Source organism: Diabrotica undecimpunctata, chromosome 8, assembly GCF_040954645.1.
Source record: "Diabrotica undecimpunctata isolate CICGRU chromosome 8, icDiaUnde3, whole genome shotgun sequence".
In the NCBI taxonomy this organism is placed as follows: Eukaryota; Metazoa; Arthropoda; class Insecta; order Coleoptera; family Chrysomelidae; genus Diabrotica; species Diabrotica undecimpunctata.
In genome coordinates this window covers 127,096,151-127,116,010 of record NC_092810.1, presented here as the reverse complement: position 1 = coordinate 127,116,010, position 19,860 = coordinate 127,096,151, and the positions used below count along the sequence as shown (strand labels likewise).

The 19,860-nt window shown below is 34.5% G+C and overlaps 2 protein-coding genes across 3 annotated transcripts in view; one reads left to right on the top strand and one right to left on the bottom strand.

The window, feature by feature from the left end:
* LOC140447983 (uncharacterized) overlaps positions 1–19,860 on the top strand; it is a 157,946-nt gene that overhangs the window by 43,844 nt on the left and 94,242 nt on the right. The gene's annotated exons all lie outside the window — the stretch shown is intronic.
* LOC140447984 (uncharacterized) lies at positions 6,573–11,957 on the bottom strand. The gene is made up of 2 exons (XM_072540989.1): positions 11,739–11,957; positions 6,573–7,392 (listed from the first exon to the last, which is right to left on the bottom strand). The coding sequence occupies exons 1-2, from the start codon at positions 11,893–11,895 to the stop codon at positions 6,701–6,703; spliced, it is 849 nt and encodes a 282-aa protein (XP_072397090.1). The 5' UTR covers positions 11,896–11,957; the 3' UTR covers positions 6,573–6,700.

Sequence of the window (19,860 nt, the reverse complement as noted above, 5' to 3'; positions counted from 1 at the left end):
TTGTTAAAATGCAATCCATCATTATCAAATTCAAGTAGTCAAATACATTATCGTGGCTGAATGGATCAAGTTATCCAAAGCCATTAATTAAATAAAAAAAGTCTTTCTGCTATAAATATGAAAGTTTAACTTAAAATGTTTTACTAATAACATTTTGTCACACTTTATTATAATTTTTGAACTGATAATTGTAAAAATCCGATATAAGTATATTTATATGAAATAATTTTAAAATTAAAAGTCTATACAATAAAAATTAAAGCCCGATTTCATAATGAAAATCTAAACTAAGCCTTAAATAATGTTCACTTTAGACTAAAGTACACTTTAGTGTCACACTCAATTTCATAATACCTACAGCTCTTTTCATTATTAAAAGTAAACTTAAGCTGTTTAAATTAGTAGCATTGTTTTTAGTAGGTTGGTATTTGTGTTTCTACCAGTTTTGTTTATTTTTGTCGGAATAACCTTATTTTTCTTGTTGTTTGCTAATTTGTGTTTAAAATTGTTAATTGTTATTAATTATGTCTGTATCAAAAAGAAGTAGTTCTTTAAATGTTACAAAAAGGGGAACTTTTACTTATTGGGGAAGTATCCAAGTATAAATCAAATGAGTATAGAAACCAAGAAAAAATATTAACGAGAACTGGAATTTTTAAATAAAGAGAATTATCGATAAGAGGCCAAGGAAGAAAAAGATAGGCCATTCATGAAAGATATTAAGGAACAATAATTAAAAATCAAAATATTAAGAATTGAATTATAATTAAAACAAAAATACGCTCAAGAAAATTTATAATAAATATTCTGTACAAACAATGTTGTCATTTAATATCATTTATATTAAATAAGTAAATTTAAACTATACACAAATTTTAAGAACACAGTACTTTTAAGTTAATTTTAAGTACACAGAACACAGAACAATTACTGAAATAGTATATTTATGAATAATATAATGTACAATTAAAAAAATGCAAATTACTGAAATGTAAGCATCATACTATCCTATAAAGTTTATCTTGACAAAGGTGAAAGTAAGTTTAACTTACACATTGTAACTTACATCAGAAAGATATCATCATCCAGGCATAGGCCTCCCTTAAACTCTTCAATTCTTTGCGATTTTGTGTTCTTTGTTGCCAATTTTTGGTGATACGCCTGACGTCGTCAGCTCAAAGTTTAGGTGGTCTTCCTCTACTACGTTTGTCTGCTCTTGGCCTCCAATGTGTAATTTTGCTCGTCCATCGTGAGTCACAGTGGGCACCCAGAATTTGTCTTAGGGGGAGGTTTTGAAATTTTTTTATGCTACCTCCATGTTGAGTCCCTACAATTTGGGTTTTAGTTTAATTTAAAGTACTAAAGATAGCAGTTCCAAAGATTCAGGTATCTTATGGCATTTTAAAGTAATTACTATTTTAATGGGAATAATCCACAATTGAAGGTTAAAATAAGGTTATTGACGTTAATCCAACTTGTAAATACAATACATTTTGAAGACGGCTATCGCCGTATTCCCGTTCTCCTCCGGGAATCCTCCCGGTCCAAGGCATGCTCCTCCTCCAAACCGGTCGATTCCATCGCTCTTCTAATTCCTTCATTTCATGAGCGTCGAGGTCTACCTATTTTTTTTCTTCCAGGGGGCTTCCATTTGTGAAGTTTTTGGGGCCAACGTTTGTCAAGCATTCTCAATTGATGTCCACACCATTTTGAAACTCTTCTTTCTATTCTGTCAATGACTGTTTCTGTAGCATTCATGTTATTTCTTATAGATTCGTTAGTCTTCCTTTCCTGCCTTGATGTTCTAGCACTTCTTCTCAAATAATCCATTTCAACTGTCAACAATCTTCTCTTCAGGTCTGCATTAATTGTCCATACTTCAGAGCCATAACAAAGAACTGGTTCAACCATGGTTTGCCCTATTCTTTTTTTGTTCCATTTGGAAATGTTGTGATCACACCATAAGGAGTTCAGACATCCTACAATTTTACGTCCCTGATTAATTCGTGTTTAATTTTGGTTTCTCCCAAGCCGTTCTTAGCAATGAGTGGATCTAAATATTTAAATTTTTTCACTTGTTTGATTTCCATGTCTTCGTCGATCAACACTTCAAACCTTGCATCTGAACTGATAATTAAGTAAATATTCTGCTTTCTTCATGCTGACTTGTAACCACCCTTTTAAATATTCTCTCTATAGACGCTTTATCATAAATTCTAGATCATAAAAATCTTGAGCTAGGATGACTTGGTCATCCGCAAAGTCATTTCCTATGGATATTCTTATTCCCTGGCAGTGGTTTTTCCAATTTTGGAGGGCTGCCTCAATATATAAATTAAACAGTAAGGGTGACATACTGCATCCTTGTTTTAGTCCTTTAGTTACTTTTATTGGCTCTGATAGTCTATATCCGATTTTAGGTAAGTAGTGTTATCCCTGTATACTTCTGTGATTATTCCTAAAAGGTATGGACTTATGTCGAGTTGTTGTTAAGCTTGCCACAATTTAAGTCTTGGAACTGTATTATACGCCTTCTGATGTACTTCTGTACCAACCGCTATTCTTTTTTATATTAATTGTTGGAGTATAAACAAGTTATCAGTGCAAGATCAAAGATCAAAAATTCAAACGTCAATAAACTTATTTTAACCTTCAATTGCAACTTATTTCCATTAAAATAGCAATTAGATCTTATCTCTGTCATTAGCCCGGTTGGTGTTTCTCTTCTTCTTCTTTCTTTTTAATGACTCCTTGGATGTAATTGTGAACACTATTCCATCCCTCCGTCTTTCCCGGCATCTTCACGATCATCTCTTACAGTCACAGGGTTCATACCTATTTCTTTATACATTCTGTTTCTCTTCACTGTACATCTATTACACTCCAGCATTGTGTGAGTAACAATGTCGGAATATTCGCAGTATAGGCATTTATCTGTATCTGTCTTTCTGAACCTATGAAGATGCGCCCTAAAACAGACAATCTATCCAGTCCCTTAGGCTCGGGATCAGCATCTTTGTCCACTGAGCAACATCTTCCTTGTTGTTCCACTCTTCTTGTCATTTTTCCATTGATCTTTCCCTTTCTTTTTTTATAGCTGTTGTCAAATGCTTTCTTCTCCCATAGAGATGTCTCTTGGGTTTAACCCCCAAAACCCCCCCTGGGTGCGCCACAGGTGAGTCATACATTCTCGCTACATGGCCTGCCCAATTCCATTAATTTCTACTATGCGTTGTACAACATCAGCAATACTCGTCCTTTCTCCCTCAGAAACAAAACAATTGGTTTAATAGAAAATATTTTTTTAGAAATTGTGAATCGAGTTCTGCAAAATGTTGTCTAATGCATAATTCACAATAAAGTTTCTTCAATTTCACCTTGAAATTAAGGGAAATTGTCTTCTTTTTTTTCCTTTTTATGGCTTTAATTAAATCGTTTTCTTTTTGATCTAGATTATGATTTACAGGAAACAAGACTCCATTTTCTATGGTGATGTTACGAAATACTGATGTTGTACAATTACATTTATGGTCACTTTCAAATTTAATCTCATTCGATTTGTAAAAATTGGGAGTCATCGTTTCTATACCCTGTATTGCCTTTCCACAACATTCCAAGTTCGTATGGGAGATTCATTATAAAGATTCTCTACTTCTGTTCTAGCATCTTGTCTAGCTGTGTCATCAAATATGATTTCAAACTGTAACCACACTGATCAACTATAAAAAATAGTATAAACCTAACAAAGTCTCCAGGTTCAAATCTTTGTATGCCACTATTACTAAATGTTGTTTGATCGCTTCTTCTCCCCTAAAAATATGTGCTGATTACAGTATTTTCTCCATCGAGTTAGAATCTATGGAGAGGGCATCACGTGACTAAACACGACCTCACTTCGGCCATATTGTTTTGTCACTTTTGACAGATCGTATATGTTTATTTACGTTTGTTGATTTTCGAATATTTTTAGTTTTATAATACTTTTATAGAAACTGTAATAATATATTGTGATAGTGCATAATAATGGATTGTTGTTCTCAACGTAGTTACAGTAGCAGAAGCAATGTTAATAAAAAATCTTCAGGAATAACGTTCTACAGGTTAGTATACAAATATGTAAACAAAGTAATGGCCCGTACTTCAGAGAATAAGTTAATAGTATTTGACTGTATTAATTTATCTTTATGTATAATACATCGTGTTTTTAGTGTTTACCGCGGGATAAATATATCATAGTTTATTAAAAATGTTTTGCACTTTTTTAGATTATGATTAAATCTTCTGAATAACTAGTCATATTTTTATAGTAGTTTTAATATTATTGAGTCCGGCCATGATCCCACCGCCATATTGGTATCACCGTTAGCCACGCCTACCTACGCCGTTTTTAGTACATACGTTAAGGCTGTTTTAGCAGTTCAAGTACACTGCGATTTGAAATGGGCGTATCACTTACTTTTCTACACTGCTTACGCGAGACCATCTTTACTCAGTGCCGCCGGCCGACGGGTAGTTTAATGACAACAAATACATTATTCTCCATTCAAATTAGTTTTAACACGAACTAACTGACCGTACGTTCATGAGATTTGACGTCACGAAGGCGATAAGGATGAAACTAAGCCCAATGATGAGTAACACGTTTCACTATTAGATTTCAGTATTTTTTAGCAATTTTCTTTAAAATTGGAACACGCTTTTCTCGACTATTACTGGACACAGAAAGGTGAAACAAAAATCAACGATTACAGAAAAAAAACTCTTTCGAGTGATGGGCTTAAAAAGTTTGGTTATAATAGAACGTTAAACAGTATATTCCAATTTTTCAACAGAAGTTTCGAAAAAATAAAAAAAGTAAAACCATCAGTTTAAAGGCAACATAATTTCGAATAACGTGTCCAAATTTCGAGACATTTTGTCAGTAAATAACAGAGAAAACACTGTCCCTAGGTTTTGGTGCACCGATAAAACAGCCTTAATATGCTCATAGCTTCTCCATAGATTCTAACTCGATGATTTTCTCTATGTAGAACATTAATGTTGGTTGGTTTGACTTTTTAATGATTTTTCATCCACCGATGATAATGTGATGACAAATTTTTTTTATAACTTAATGATATTACTTACCTCTTGGTTATGAAGTTTTATTTACATAACTGTATCTTTTGTCGAAGGAAACCTTTCAAAGAAATGTAATTCATCATATTATTCTAAACAATTCACTCTTTCGCTGTAAACTTTAGAGTGGCGTACATATATTAATCCATTTTTGAATTAATTTGAACTTGAAGAAAACTGAAGTTTACGCTTCAGTTAATTTTAATTTATTTAATGTTCACATTAAAATTAATTTTGATATGGGGCGTTATTAAACATTCTAGAATTTTAACATTCTAGAATCGTTAAGAATCGAATTTTAGCATCGATCTTTTATTTTTCTGTTTGATTTAGTATCTTTTATTGACAGATATACTTTTAATTTTTTACTTTTTATTTATTGCTGTATTTTGCTAGTTATTTTTATGCAAATTTTAATGTAAACCTGCTTAGAGTAAATATATGATGACTAGAAACGAATTGATCGAGAGTAGTGAATCGATGTGAAGACCCGCTATTCCATGGCGCTACTCATGAAGACTCCATTTTGTGGCGCTAGTTCCGTGATGCTTGCCTCGGCATTTTAATATAGAGAAAAAAATAAAATACAACGCCAGTATAGAAGCTTCGCTTCATTTACATATAACAATAACAATCAATTTTTTTTAAAGAGAAAATGAAAACGTATTACCTCACAGTGTAATCGAGGATTAGATCCATACTCATACTCACTGTCATCGATATCTTCATTTGGATTGTAAATGATGGTGTTAATTGCTTTGATGCAATTTTTACGCATCCAACATTTTTCCATTAACTTTTCACATTTCCGCACAATTTTTTCCCAAATTGCGGGATTAGCAGTATTCAATGCTTTTTGTCGTGTTTCCTAAACTGCTGCATCACTTTAAGACTTAGGCGGCTCCTACACCAAGGCGATATCATGCATGCAACACTAAACATCCAACATACGATAAATGTTGAATATTTCATAATAGTTTCATAATGTTTCTCTTAAAACATGAGATAATATTTCATAAATAGAATACATGTCAAAATAGCCTTGTTAATAGCCAACGTCCGAAACGGATAGGGCAAAGGAAGAAGAAGAATACATGAGCGTATCAATTCTGGAACTTCAGTATTTGAAATTTCTTCAAGTGAAGAAGATGTAATTGTAGTTTGGCAATTTCTAAGAAGACGTCAGAAAAAAAAAGCGAAAAATGCAGCAATATTTAACTCATCCGCTGACACTGCATAGTCCAACAACTGTTTCAAAACAACAGTTGAATCTTCATCCTGAGAAATTGAAGGACTATTATGCAAGACAATTAAATATTTAGTGGAAATTGTAGGTCCGAATATAGAGAAACAAGACACTCATTATTAAAAGGCAATTTCTTCAGAAGAACGTTTATTAATAACTTAATAAGGTAAGCATACTGTATAATAAATAATAACAAGTTTAGGTCATGATACACTATCATTCTTATTAATACTTCGATAATCTGCTGCAACTACCAAACCTCTGTTTATCTCCCAAGGGAGATACTCTGACGTACTTGGACTTGAAGGTAAGCATGTTAAATAAGAATTTAACATACTACTTTGTACGTCTATTACCCATTGCTTTGCGTACACTTTCGTTCGTACTGGTTGTAGCGTTAGACCCTGAAGAAGAGCATGTCTGTGTGTTAATGTCTGCATCTTCAAGTATGTCATCCATTAACCCGATAACTTTCTGGCGAAATCTTCTATTTTGTTTATCTGTCATTCTCATCATGTCAGGCAATAAACTACGTAAAAAAAAGAGATTCGGATTTTCTTCGGCATTGTCTTTGCCTTTTTTTTGCTTGAGCCATTCAATGAAAGCATCATCAGCCTGAGTTGATTTTGATGAATTTGTTGATGTTTGATGACAGATTTTTTTCTTTTTATACGGATGTCTAGGACTAATTATAATTTCATCTGTATCTGTTTCGGTAAATTCCTCGGTCACAAAACGTGAAGAAATTGATAACTTAGGAGAATGGGTTCTTAGGTTATCTGTTTTGTCAGTTTTATTACCTTCAGGAAGTTCTGCGATTTGACTATTTACATCATCCAGACTACATTTAACTAGTGCTTCCAGATTGCCCTTGTGATTTTTACTTTTTGTGTAAGGAAGAAGGAACTCCAGGCACTGACTTAAGTAATACTTTTTTTTGGAATTTTTTCCAGAGCCGCTAGGTGGTGCTTTCAGCGACCGCAGAAACGCTGTTCGGATGTTCCTCCAGCGTTCGCGGCAATTCGGAACTGAAAAATAAAAAAAATTAGAAACTTCGGCAAGATACATTGTTCCAAATGACATATCAATAATCTATCATTAAAATTTTATACACAATTACGAAAGTAAATGCAATTCTTTTTTCCCAGATATTTGGTGACAGCTGATAGTTTTAAAAGTCTTGGATTTTAATTCCATCGAGGAGATACTACTATTGGAAGAAAAGTGAAAAAAACAACCGAAGCAATATGGAGTTTGCAACCTCTATTTATACTCCGAAAATGCCACTGAACCTGTAAAAATCATACGAACAAGCTGAATTTTGCAGAGAATATTAATTTTGGGACCCGAAAAAAGATGCAAAAAGTTTACTACTTTTACCCCTGAGCTTCCCCCTAAAACCCCCCTCACAGGGGGGTAAAAATGCAAAAAAATCGATTTACCAAGTTTCTGTACACCGTAAAAAAAATGTTTCAAATACAAAAGTTAATTTTAAACAAAAATGTTTATAAGCATTTTTTGCGTAGAATGAACCGTTCTCTTAGAAAAAATCAAGATGCGTTTTAAGTGTAAAGAGTTCAGCTTTCGTATGCAGTTTTTGTATTTTGCCGCAAATAAACTCAGGTTTGATACAGGTGTTAAATAAATAAACGTGGCGCGATTTTTGCCATTTTTTATGATTCTCACGAGATCAATACAATCTATGCCTTTCATTGGCTGGCCACTATGAAGTTTTGATTACTAGAGCTTAACCTTTAAAACCTCTAGCATGGAATTTTAGTTATAAGTTTTGGTAACAAATATGAGGCATTTAAAACAAAACGCTTGGATTTAAACTTTCACACAACAAACGATCTACTTTTTTTTCAATTACACTAGTACGCTTTTCAAAAGAACAAAACTTTTTAATAAACTACACTTAAAACTGTCTTCTTAAATGCATTTCCCGTGACGTGTGATTGTTTGTAATGTAAAACATTAAATTCTGCATTTTTTATTCATATTTGTTACCACAACTAAAAATTATTATAATTTCATGTCATAGGTTGTAAAGATTGATGTCTAAAAATGGGAATTTTACTACAACTGGTCAATGAAAGTAATCAATTTTATTGATCTCACGAGAATCGTAAAAATTGGCAAAAATCGAGCCACGTTAATTTATTTAACACCTGTATCAAATCTGAGTTTATTTGCGGCAAAATACAAAAACTGCATACGAAAGCTGTACTCTTTATCTTTAAAACGCATCTTCATTTTTTTGGATCAAAAGATATCGAATTTTTACCGTCGAGCTGATACACATTTTATTCAACTTTGATTTCGCGCGCTTAACTGACATGCAAAATAGACGGTCGCTTCAAGCGTTGTTTCTAAGAGAACGGTTTATTCTACACAAAAAATTCTTATAAACATTTTTGTTTAAAATTGTCTCAACTACATTTTTTATTTGAAACATTTTTTTCCACGATGTACAGATTATTTGTAAATGGATTTTTTTGCGTTTTTACCCCACTGCGAGAAGGTTTTTAGGGGGAAGCCCGGAGGTAAAAGTGGTAAACTTTTTTGCATTTTTTTTAAGGTCCCAAAATTAATATTCTCTGCAAAATTGAGCTTGTTCGTATGATTTTTAAAGGTCACCTCTCTGACGACTGAACTATTATGCCAACTCCAACTAAAGAGTTATGGAACTGCATTGCTCATCGTGTCATCGCGTGCCTTAGTCTGTGGATCAATGAGCACGTCAATGCGCATCGCCCCGCCTTTCTTCCTCATACTCACTAATAAAGTGTATAAAAAGGGTGCATTTTCCAAGCCATGGGTAGTCAAGACTAGCCTTACTCCGGTCCCCATGTAGGGTCTCGTACACGGGGCTCTGCTCCCTGCTTGTCCTGAGACTCTTTTGCTAGGACTTTTGTCGACACCAAACCGAGTTTTATTTAACCAACCTACCAAATTAAGATGGAAACGCAGAGGCAAATTCGGATTGACTAGCCAAAGCCCCTCTGTAGAGCACCTACGGATCTGATATATTTCTTGTCAAGATCCTAACCTCCCTATGGTGACAATCGGTACAACGAGTTGCGGAATTTGTCAAATTGAATCGTAGCAATCGATGGCAAACATATTCGTGTGAAAAAGTTTGCTAATAGTGGCTCAAGTAATTTTAAATACAAAGAGTTTTTTCGCTGGTATTAATGTTGACTGCTGATGCAGATAGTCTGTTTACGACAATTGGTGTAGGTGATTTAGGAAAAATACTGATGTACTACCTAAAAACTGGGGCATTAAACCTAGGATCAGATTTAATGCCCGATATAACAAAATCAGAAATCAAAGAAGCCCTGAAGAAAATGAAAAATAATCAAACCCCGGGTGAAGATGAAATAGTATCAGAAGCACTAAAAATTTGAGGGGATGTATGACTTGAAAAAATTTAACAACTTTTCAATATCTGCCTTCACAGCGCCAATATTCCAACAGACTGGAACAACGCTACTATGACTCTATTACACAAAGCAAGAGACAAAGCAAATTTAGAGAATTACAGACCGATTAGCCTCCTCAGCCATATATATATAAGTTGTTTACGCGAATACTAGTTAAGAGAATGGAAAGAAAATTAGAGACTTATCAACCAAGGGAACAGGCAGGATTCCGAAAAAGTTACGGAACAAATGACCATCTACAAAGTATAAAAACCCCAATAGAGAAAGCAGTGGAATACAATAAACTTCTAGTTCTAATATTTATCGATTTTCACAAAGCCTTTGACACAGTTGAGCTAAACAAAATATTACAGGCGCTTAAAGAATGCAGGCTAGATTATATATATACTAAATTATTATACAAAATATACCTGCAGGCAACAACCACTGTCAGATTACATACTAACAGTAATCGCATAAAAATAGAACGGGGGGTTAGACAAGGAGACCCAATGTCACCTAAACTTTTTAATACGGTGCTAAAACATGCTTTTAAGAATTTGGATTGGATGACAAAGGGAATAAAAATAGATGGAGAATATCTAAACAACTTACGTTTCGCCGATGATATACTTATAATAGCTGAAGATCTAGGTATGGCAAGAGAGATGGTACAGGAACTCGTTGTGGCTACAGAAAGTGTAGGTTTAAATATAAATATCTCGAAAACAAAAATCATGACCAATTTGGTACCCAACCAGAACATCAGTATTGGTGGGAAAGAAATAGAACTCGTAGATAGATATAAATACCTGGGACATGAAATTATGATTGGAAGGGATAACCAGACTCATGAACTGAAGAGAAGAATCGGCCTTGGGTGGGCAGCATTTGGAAAACTGAGAGAAACTTTTAAAAGTGAGCTGCCCACATGCCTAAAGAGAAAGGTATTTGATCAGTGCGTCCTCCTAGTCTTGACGTACGGAGCAGAAACACTTACCTTAACAAAAGCAGCAGCTACCAAACTGAGAGTCACGCAGAGAAGAATGGAGCGTTCCATGTTAGGAATAACTCTGCGAGACAGAATAACCAACGAAGACATCAGGAGAAGAACCGGAGTGACTGACATCATCGAAAAGATAGCCAGACTAAAATGGAGATGGGCAGGACACATAGCCAGAATGACAGATGAGCGATGGACAAAGAGGTTATTGGAATGGAGGCCAAGGGAAGACAAGAGAAGCGTCGGTCGACCACCTACAAGATGGACTGACGATTTAAGAAGACTCAATAAAAACTGGATGGGAGCGGCGCAAGATAAACGGGGTTGGAAACATGAGGAAGAGGCCTATGTTCAGCAGTGGACTCTTGAGGTTGGATGATGATGACTGATGTACTTAAATCATCTCATATTGGAAAAATGTTACAAAACCACAAAATCGACATTCCTAAGCACTCGCATTTACCAGCAAATTCTACTGGAGAGCCTTTTCCTTTTTATATATATGGAAAATAAGCATTTTCTATATTACCATATCTTATGATGCCATATCCTCAAAGAATTTTAAACTCTACCAGGCGGAACTTTAGGTTGTCACGGGGAAGAAAGAATATTGAATGTGCGTTTGGTAACTTAGTGTCTAAATTTCGTATATTTGAAGGGCCAGTTTCTTGTGAGGAAGAAAATTGTGAAGGCTGCTTGTATTTTACATAATTTTATAAGAATACGAGAAGGAAAATTATCCACTCCCAATGCAGTTCGAATATGACAACCCCAATTTACAAATTAATGAACATCAAGATGGATATCGTGAAACGACAGTAGCAATGAAACTATGTACGATAATCTCTAGCTATCTACTTTCTAATGACACAATGATCAATACCTAAATATGGAAATATGATAGATTTTTTTTCTGCTTGTTAAAAAATACATTTTTTCTTACCTGTATCGTTTACTTCTTTTGCGATCTCTACCCATGCCTTCTCGGTTACATTTCTTTTGCTATATTCCTGCAAATTATAATTCCAAATGCACGGGCGGCTCTCAATAACACGAACAAAATTAATGTTAAAAAAGGAATCGTCAAACGCAACTGCCATTTTCTAAGAAATATCTGAACAATCGCACAACATACACTGCGGGAGGATATGCACCGAATGTCTTATGTGATTTTGGTTGGACGATATTTATCTCCGTTGCTTCAGTGAACGGTAGTTCTAAGAATCCTCAGTAGTTTTAAATGCATTCAAGCGATACATATTTGAGGCGATATTTATTGGATGTTGCGTGTTCCATGGTGCGTATTGGATATCGCGTTGGTGAACGAGCCCACTTACCAGTGACGTAGCCAGGATTCTATTTCTGGGGTGTCCACTCGTTTAATTCGCCCCTTCGCTTTCTACAAATAGTTATTTAAACTTTGATCAAATAAAAGGTATATATCGAGCACAGTTTAATTTAATCTTGCCCAAGTACTTTCGATCCCTAGATCATCTTCAGGGGCATTTCGTCAATTGCGGCCTATCCGACAAGAATAAAATGTCATAAACATATAATTATTGTACAACACACTACACTACACAAGGACAAACAAACACTTTAAAATTATTGAAAAATAGCTACATTGCGTACAGAAGCCGGAGACAGAATCAATCAATCAATAGATTGATTACATCTTTTTACATCAATTTGCATCTGACATCTTTCAGTCGAGTAGGATACTAGGCCAGAAGACCCCAGGTTAGTTCCGGATTAATTGTGTTCCGGCTAAAACCTTAACCAATGTTCCAGAGAGGTGATCTTGCCACTCAATGAACAACTAAAATAAAAAACTAAAAATTTATAAATAACCATACCTATTACCTTAAATCAGAACATATTTCAGCAGTTAGGCCATAAACTAATAAATAATAATAACCATAAATTTCAGATCCCTGGTTCAATTTCTTCCTCTGTCCTCCTGCTCCTTTTTCTTCATCACCCCAGAAATCAAACAGTGTACTTCTCTCCATTCTTTCTCTCCTCTCAACATTATGTTTACCATGTTTCTTTCATCCAGTCCGAAACCCATATGCCTCTCGAAATCTCCCCTCTCATTTGCCCATCTCTGGCAGTTAAAAATGTGGACGAGAGCGTCCGATACCCCACAAACGGTACAGTTTGCCGAGGCAAATTTGCCTATTCTATTTGTGAAGCTGCCAAAACTACCATATCCAGTAAGAAACTGCGTCAGGAAGTAGTCTAGTTTTCTGAAATTACATTCCCACCACGTCCTCAGATCGGGAATAAGCTCCTTCGTCCACCTTGCCTTTCTGCTATCATTCGCCCATTCTCAAAACAAAACGATCAGTATCACCGCTCCAATGACATATAGAGCCTCATTGGAAACAGTCCTATATGAGCTAGATACCCTGAGGAGCATTCGCCTTTGCGAGGTCTCCATCAGCTTAGCATATTTCGCAATGTTCAGTACGCTACATCACACGGGGACAGCTAGGTTACCACCGACTGGAAAACTCCATTTAGCACCCTTCTTTTGGTGCTACCTGGGCCTCCAATGTTTGGAATCAGCTGTATCAACGCCTCCAGATTTCAGTTCGCCTTCTTTACCGTCTTTTGGATGTGTATGTCGAACCTTAGTCCTTCCGACAACCAGACTCACAGATACTTAATCGATTTAACCGGTGCAACTCCACACCATCCACTATAAAGCGAAGAGAGGATTTTACGCGGCTCCCTTTGACAACTACTCAGATTTCTGAGGCGCTAGCTGTAGATCGTTCTCTCTGATCCATCTACTAATATTTTAATAACATAATTTAAAAAATTCAATTTCCTGCTTGTATTTTTACTTACGACTAAAAAAAATAGTTAATAAGTTCTCAATGCTCATATAAAACACAATTTGAAAAGTCCAAACACTGTCGAAAATCAGAATCTGGACACTATTTAAAATATTATAAGGCATTACTTCCTCATAAAATCTTTTGTGAGTAGAACAAATATTATTCGATGTGCATCTTCACAATAATCTTCAAAAAAATCAAAATACAGTATACTCCCTCTATAACGAACACGGTTATTACGAGTTTTCGCTTATAACGAGGTACATTAGATGTAACGTGAAATTTCTATTGAACTATAACCCTCTATAGCGAGGTAAATTTGCTTATAACGAGAGAAAATAAGATTGAAAAACGTGTTTTTTTACGTTTTGGCCCGACCGTAGCTATAAATAAATACCCTTTTTAAGTGCCGTCCGCAATAAACTTCTTACAATTTATAATTCTTAGTCGGAAGTATACAATTTATGATTCACAAGTGTCATTGTAGGGGGTTGACCATTCACACCTAATAATTTAGGTCCTAATAGAAAAGATGTGGAAAGTGTTTTAAAGGTTGTCAGAAAATTTATCCAAAGAAAAAACGCAAATGAAGAAGCATAAAACTGTTTCACATCTTTAGAAAATATGATAGATAGAATACTGGACAATTTAAAACAGTTAAAAATGACAGACTTCTTCCAATTGCAGACGCAGTAGTTTATGTTATTCTTAAAAATACGCTTTATACAGATTTACAGAATACAGATTTTTTGTTTTAACGTATATAATTGACAATAAAAGTAAACAACTATTTTTTGTTTAATGTATTTCATTGACAATAAAAGTAAACAACTTTTTTTCAAAAACGCCATTCAAACAATATTTATTAGCATCTTATATTGCTCCCAATGGCTTCACTATAGAAAGTTAATGTTTTAGAAAACTATATATTCATATGTATGCACAGTATTATTGTTGTTGGATATAACAAGATCCGCTTATAACGAGGTAATTGGTCTGCCATTTCAGTTCTCGTTATAGAGGGAGTCTACTGTATTTGTTAAATTTAAAATAAAATTGTCCAATTTATTATTGTTCACGTATTTATTGAATTTTAAAATCAGCAATATTTGAAATCGCAATCAACTCTTTAAGTCTTTAAACTGAGCTTTAACAATTTAATAAAATCTCAAGATTTTATTAAATTGTAATGTCATACACTTGTATCTGGCTCAATTAAAAGCTGGTGAAAAAACAAACTTTTCAAAAAAACCAGGATCTTCTATCACCAATAGTAAACCAGATAGCATTTTTTCTTAAAACCATATTTCTATTGTTTATTAAGATTAAGAGCTAAAACTTGAACAGATTGTAAAAGAAGATCTAAATTTTATGATCCAACTGATAGATGGAATACAAAATAAAGAAGTAAAAAATTATAACCCGTTAAAATGATGGTACTCGTAAAATACCGTCACTGAAAAGTGAAGGGGAGAGCAGCAGCAATATCTCAACTTGATTCTTGTCATTGGTCATAGAAGTTTCTGTTTTTATTTAAATAGTGCTTTTTCACCAGCTTTTCATTGAGCATATTTACAACCGTGTGACATAAAAAACGTCAATATTATTATAAATGCTTAAAAGCTAATAAATCAGACATTTTTTAAACTGTATTTTAAATTACAAATTTAATAAAATGGTAAAGTTTTTTAAATAAACCTTATAAATGAAGCCTTAAAAAATCGATTGCAATTTATAAAATACCTCCAGAGTGACTGTTTGGATAAGCACAGTTGTCTAAATACTCGCTCTCTAAATAATTATTAATTGCCATAATTTTAAGTAGTTATATTACATGTATTTCATCGTTTCTAATTCTGTCTGCTCTAGATATTCGAAGTGATCGTCTAAATACATCCATTTCTGTTGCTTCGAGTTTTCTTTTATTGCTTTCTGTTAGTCTCCATGTCTCTGTACCATAGGTTAAGCTGGTTTTTATGAGAGATTCATATATATTGTATTTTCGTCTTTTACCAATTTCTGAGCTCCAAAGAACTCCGTTAAGGCATCCAATTGTTCTACGGGCCTGGGTTATTCGTTTTCTAATTTCCCTATTGTCTGTGCCTGTGGTGTCGAAATCAATTCCTAGGTAGGTATATTCAGTGCAGAATGCAATTTCGGTTGTGTCCATCTGAATGTTGGATAGTTCTGCGCCTATTGGGAGATATTTTGTTTTTTGTGTATTGAGTTCTAAACCCCACGGAAAGAAATCGGATGGGGGTAGATGGATCACTGGCAACAGACATAGAAAGGAAACAACTTATATGGTATGGCCATGTTCAAAGAATGCCAGAAACAAGACTACCAAAAATCGCCATGAAATGGATACCACCAAATCGTAAGAAACGAGGAAGACCAAAAAGAACATGGAAGGAGGGAATAACAAAGGCAATGAGCTCCCGAGACTTGACCGAAGAACAATGGAATGATAGAAATTCGTGGAAATTAGGCATCGGACAACGACGCAAGACGTTTTGAAACCGATATATATATATATATATATATATATATATATATATATATATATATATATATATATATATATATATATTACATGTATTCATGCGAAAAACAAAGTTATTAATATTTATAAATTACTACAAAAATAAGTGTTTGTTATAATTATCTCGGTCAATTGTCTTTGTATTTTATTTTGTAAACTCTCAAACTAAAGAACTTTTTTTCATTTGTTAAGTCATTTATTCGTAAAGTTGAGGAGGTGGTAGGTGGTAGGTGACTTAAAACAGGTAAAAAATGTGTGTGGGTTGGTTTAATAACATCAGCAATCATTTTCATACTGTTATTTAGTTGAATATATGTAAGTGTATTTTGGTATTTATGATTGTGGGATGAGTCTGGTGTTTTAAAATTTTATGTTGAGCTCTCGTCTCGCAAGTTTATAATTTAGATGACAGCAGGAGACTTCTGTTTTGTTTCCATTTGACTGAAGTCCCCTTTGCGAAAATACTCTTCAGTTTTTTCCAAGTCTTCTGTTAAGATTTCCTGTGACTGTTCAATAGAAGTGACACCTTAATGCATCACCTAGTCGGCTGCATAACCAAATTAGTTAAAGAGGGGTGGGGCAAAAATTGATGCCTGTGTAGCCCTTCTTTAATTTCCTTAGGTTGCTAAGGTGATATTGGATCCCATGACGACTTGTAACATTGTATCATTAAGCATATTATCTATCAGTCGGGCTGTAATTTAGCATGTACGAAGAAACTTATATATCATGCCCCCTCTTCAAACTGTATCATATTCTGCGGAATCCTGCCTCCTTTTGGGTATGGTGAGTGATAAGATCTACTCTGCACAGCTCCGTTTAGGTCTAAACCAACCTTGTTCAACAGGAATTATGTCGAAGACGCGTGCTGATTCTGTTATAGATTAGCCGTTCTAGTAGCTTGTATGTTACAGACAGCAGATTTATTGGTCTGTAGCTATTGGGACTATCGGGTGGTATACCTGGTTTTAGGATAGCAATTATTTTGATTGCCTTGAATTCCTGTGGAACATTACCGGTTTTCATGTCTGTAAAGAATGGAGACAACCAGATTTTTGCATACTCGTCACAGTTCATTAAAAACTCTGTAGATACCATCTAAACCTGGTGTATTTCCTGGTATAAGATCGTTGAGTATTGTAATTTGTGTTTCTGTGGCTCCAGCTATACAGACAGTTTCTGTGACTCCAGACCTTGTTTGATGTTAATCGTGTAAGCTTTTTCTTTTGTCGCGCTGGATGCTGTTACTATATGTGAAGCGACGGCGTTAGGATTAACAGTTATAGTTTGTATTCGCGTGGAGACAGAGCTTTCCAGTTTTCATAGTAACTTCCAAGATTCTCTGTTCGATGTTTGAAAGTTTAGGCTCTCAACAGTTTCCGTCCACATTTTCTATCTCACTGCATCTAGGCTATGGTAGCTCATCTGCTACTTCTCAATCACTGGTTTCCAGAAAAGTTTGATACATCTCTTTGCTGTTCTGTGTTTATCCAGGAATATATTCTTTTCGGTAGCCTCTTGTGTGCATGTTTTAGCAGTGCTTATTACAGTACCAGCAAATCTTTTGTAGTTTTTGGTTGGTCCAATTGACTTTTTTGAGTTTCCATCTTGGTCGTGGAATGAAAGTAATTAGAGGTATTTGTATACCTGTACCTCAACTATAACTGTACGCCGCTGACTATGTGGGAAGTTAGAAAAGTTTTGGCCTACCTCTTCATCCACTTCTCCCAGGCTGTGGCATAAGGGTTCGTCTAGGAGGAGTGCTCTGCTCTGATCTTGCTAGATGTTCTGTCCATCTTAGACCTCGTATTTTTATGAGAGATATCACGTCTTTACCACCAGATACTTTTTTGTATTTATAGTATATCTCATATGTGTATCTCGTCCTCCAAATAACGTTTTTACAGATACGACCGAATATTCCGCTCGCCTTCGTTCAAGTATGAGCAGAAGGTTTTCATCTGCCTTGGAAATGGTCCATATTTCCTAGACATATTGTTATTTTTTTCCTGGCTTCAGATTGTACTGTTTATGTGTCTACACCCAAAATAGCATTTGTTTTCTAGAATTATTCTGCTTTTGATTCTTTCCGTTATGGAATTCTCCTAGGTTATCATGGAGCATTGAGCGTAAGTATGTTTTGTCCACCACTTCAAAACTAGAATTATCAACGGTGAATCGTAAATGAACAGGTGTTGATGTCACTCCTATTTCCCAAAGGCAGTGATAATAAGAGTCGTCTTGGAGGATAAATTTCATGAACTCTTACAGGTGTCCTGCCTTCCTTATAGATCTCAAAGTTGCATATCCAGGTTGCTCCAGATGTAGTTTTCATCGTTTGCATAAAAATATTCTTCTTAAAATATAAAACGCAACGATATTACTGTATAAATTTACCAGAATAAACAAGGTTCGTCCTCACAGGCTGAACGAAAATAACTCCGCTAAATGCTGTCAGTGACTGACTTAGCAATATTTAAATAGCTTTGTGGATTTTTTAATAGGTACGGTACCACAATTTTAATAAGACTCTTAACACTTGCAAATTTACAATTTTTGTAGAATATTACCTATGACCATTCAGATAAAGCGATAAAGTTGGAACGTAGCCAATATCTTAGTTTGGTAATCTTGTATTTAATTAAATGTCGTATAATTGCTTAACAATTTTTCCTCATTAAAAACAAAATTGTCTCATGATTCAAAATATCAGCATCTCGTATTTTGGCATAATTATTTTTCATTAGACTGACGTAGTCCTTGGCCATGAATTTTACATGCAGAATAGAAAAAACCTGCATTCGCTAAATATCGAGCGAAGAGTTAAGTTTTCAACGACATTAAGTAATGGTAAACTTATTAGATTATTTTGTAACATATAATTCCGCGAATAAACTTCCGTTTGTTTCGTAATTTCAATGAGCTCTAAAGTGAAGATTTTTAAACGGATTAAAGTCTGGCCACTCTGGATAGAGTGGAGGGCGTCTGCAAAACGCACGTCTCGATTTCATTGATTCCAGCGGATGCATGACGCATCCTTTATGTTTTAGTATATCTATTCGCGCCATGGACCACGTAGTCCCATGTTGATACAACTTCGAATATTCTCTCAACCCTCTGGATGTAATTACATCAATCGATGAGCAATGCAACGGCGACGTTGTCAGATATCGAAAAAGGAGCAAATATTATTATCTGAGAGATACTAAATAAAAAAACTTTATAATTAAAACTTTAGTATTGAAAAGTTTCTTTAATATTAAATATTGATGAAACATTCGAAGGAGCTTATAACAAGCATTCAATAGATTTAATGCCGCCTCAATTAAATCAAGAATTTGGGAAACTTTTCTTTAGTGTACGGCTTACCTAAATTAAGGGCTGATAGAATTAAAGGAATTAAAATCGCATCGCATTTTAAAATGAAAAAAGAGTTTAAACGTAAATTTAAATTTTTAGTATAGAATTTTAATATATATCTCTATATATACAGGGTGGAAAATGGAAACGACCTATGGAATAAAATTATTTCTGTCCTTGTTTTAAAAAGTTATAAAAAACGCGAGACCCGTCGAGTTTTATATATAAATATGCGCTTTTTAAAAAGGGCAAAACTGACTGACAAGGGCATAAACATAAACGGAGAAAAGCTTAGCCATCTAAGGTTTGCAGATGAT

Coding starts and splice junctions, on each gene's coding strand:
- LOC140447984 (XM_072540989.1), bottom strand. CDS start 11,895: ATGGCAGTTGCGTTTGACGATTCCTTTTTTAACATTAATTTTGTTCGT. Junction 7,393..11,738: donor AAAAGAAGTAAACGATACAG/GTAAGAAAAAAT, acceptor TTTATTTTTCAG/TTCCGAATTGCCGCGAACGC.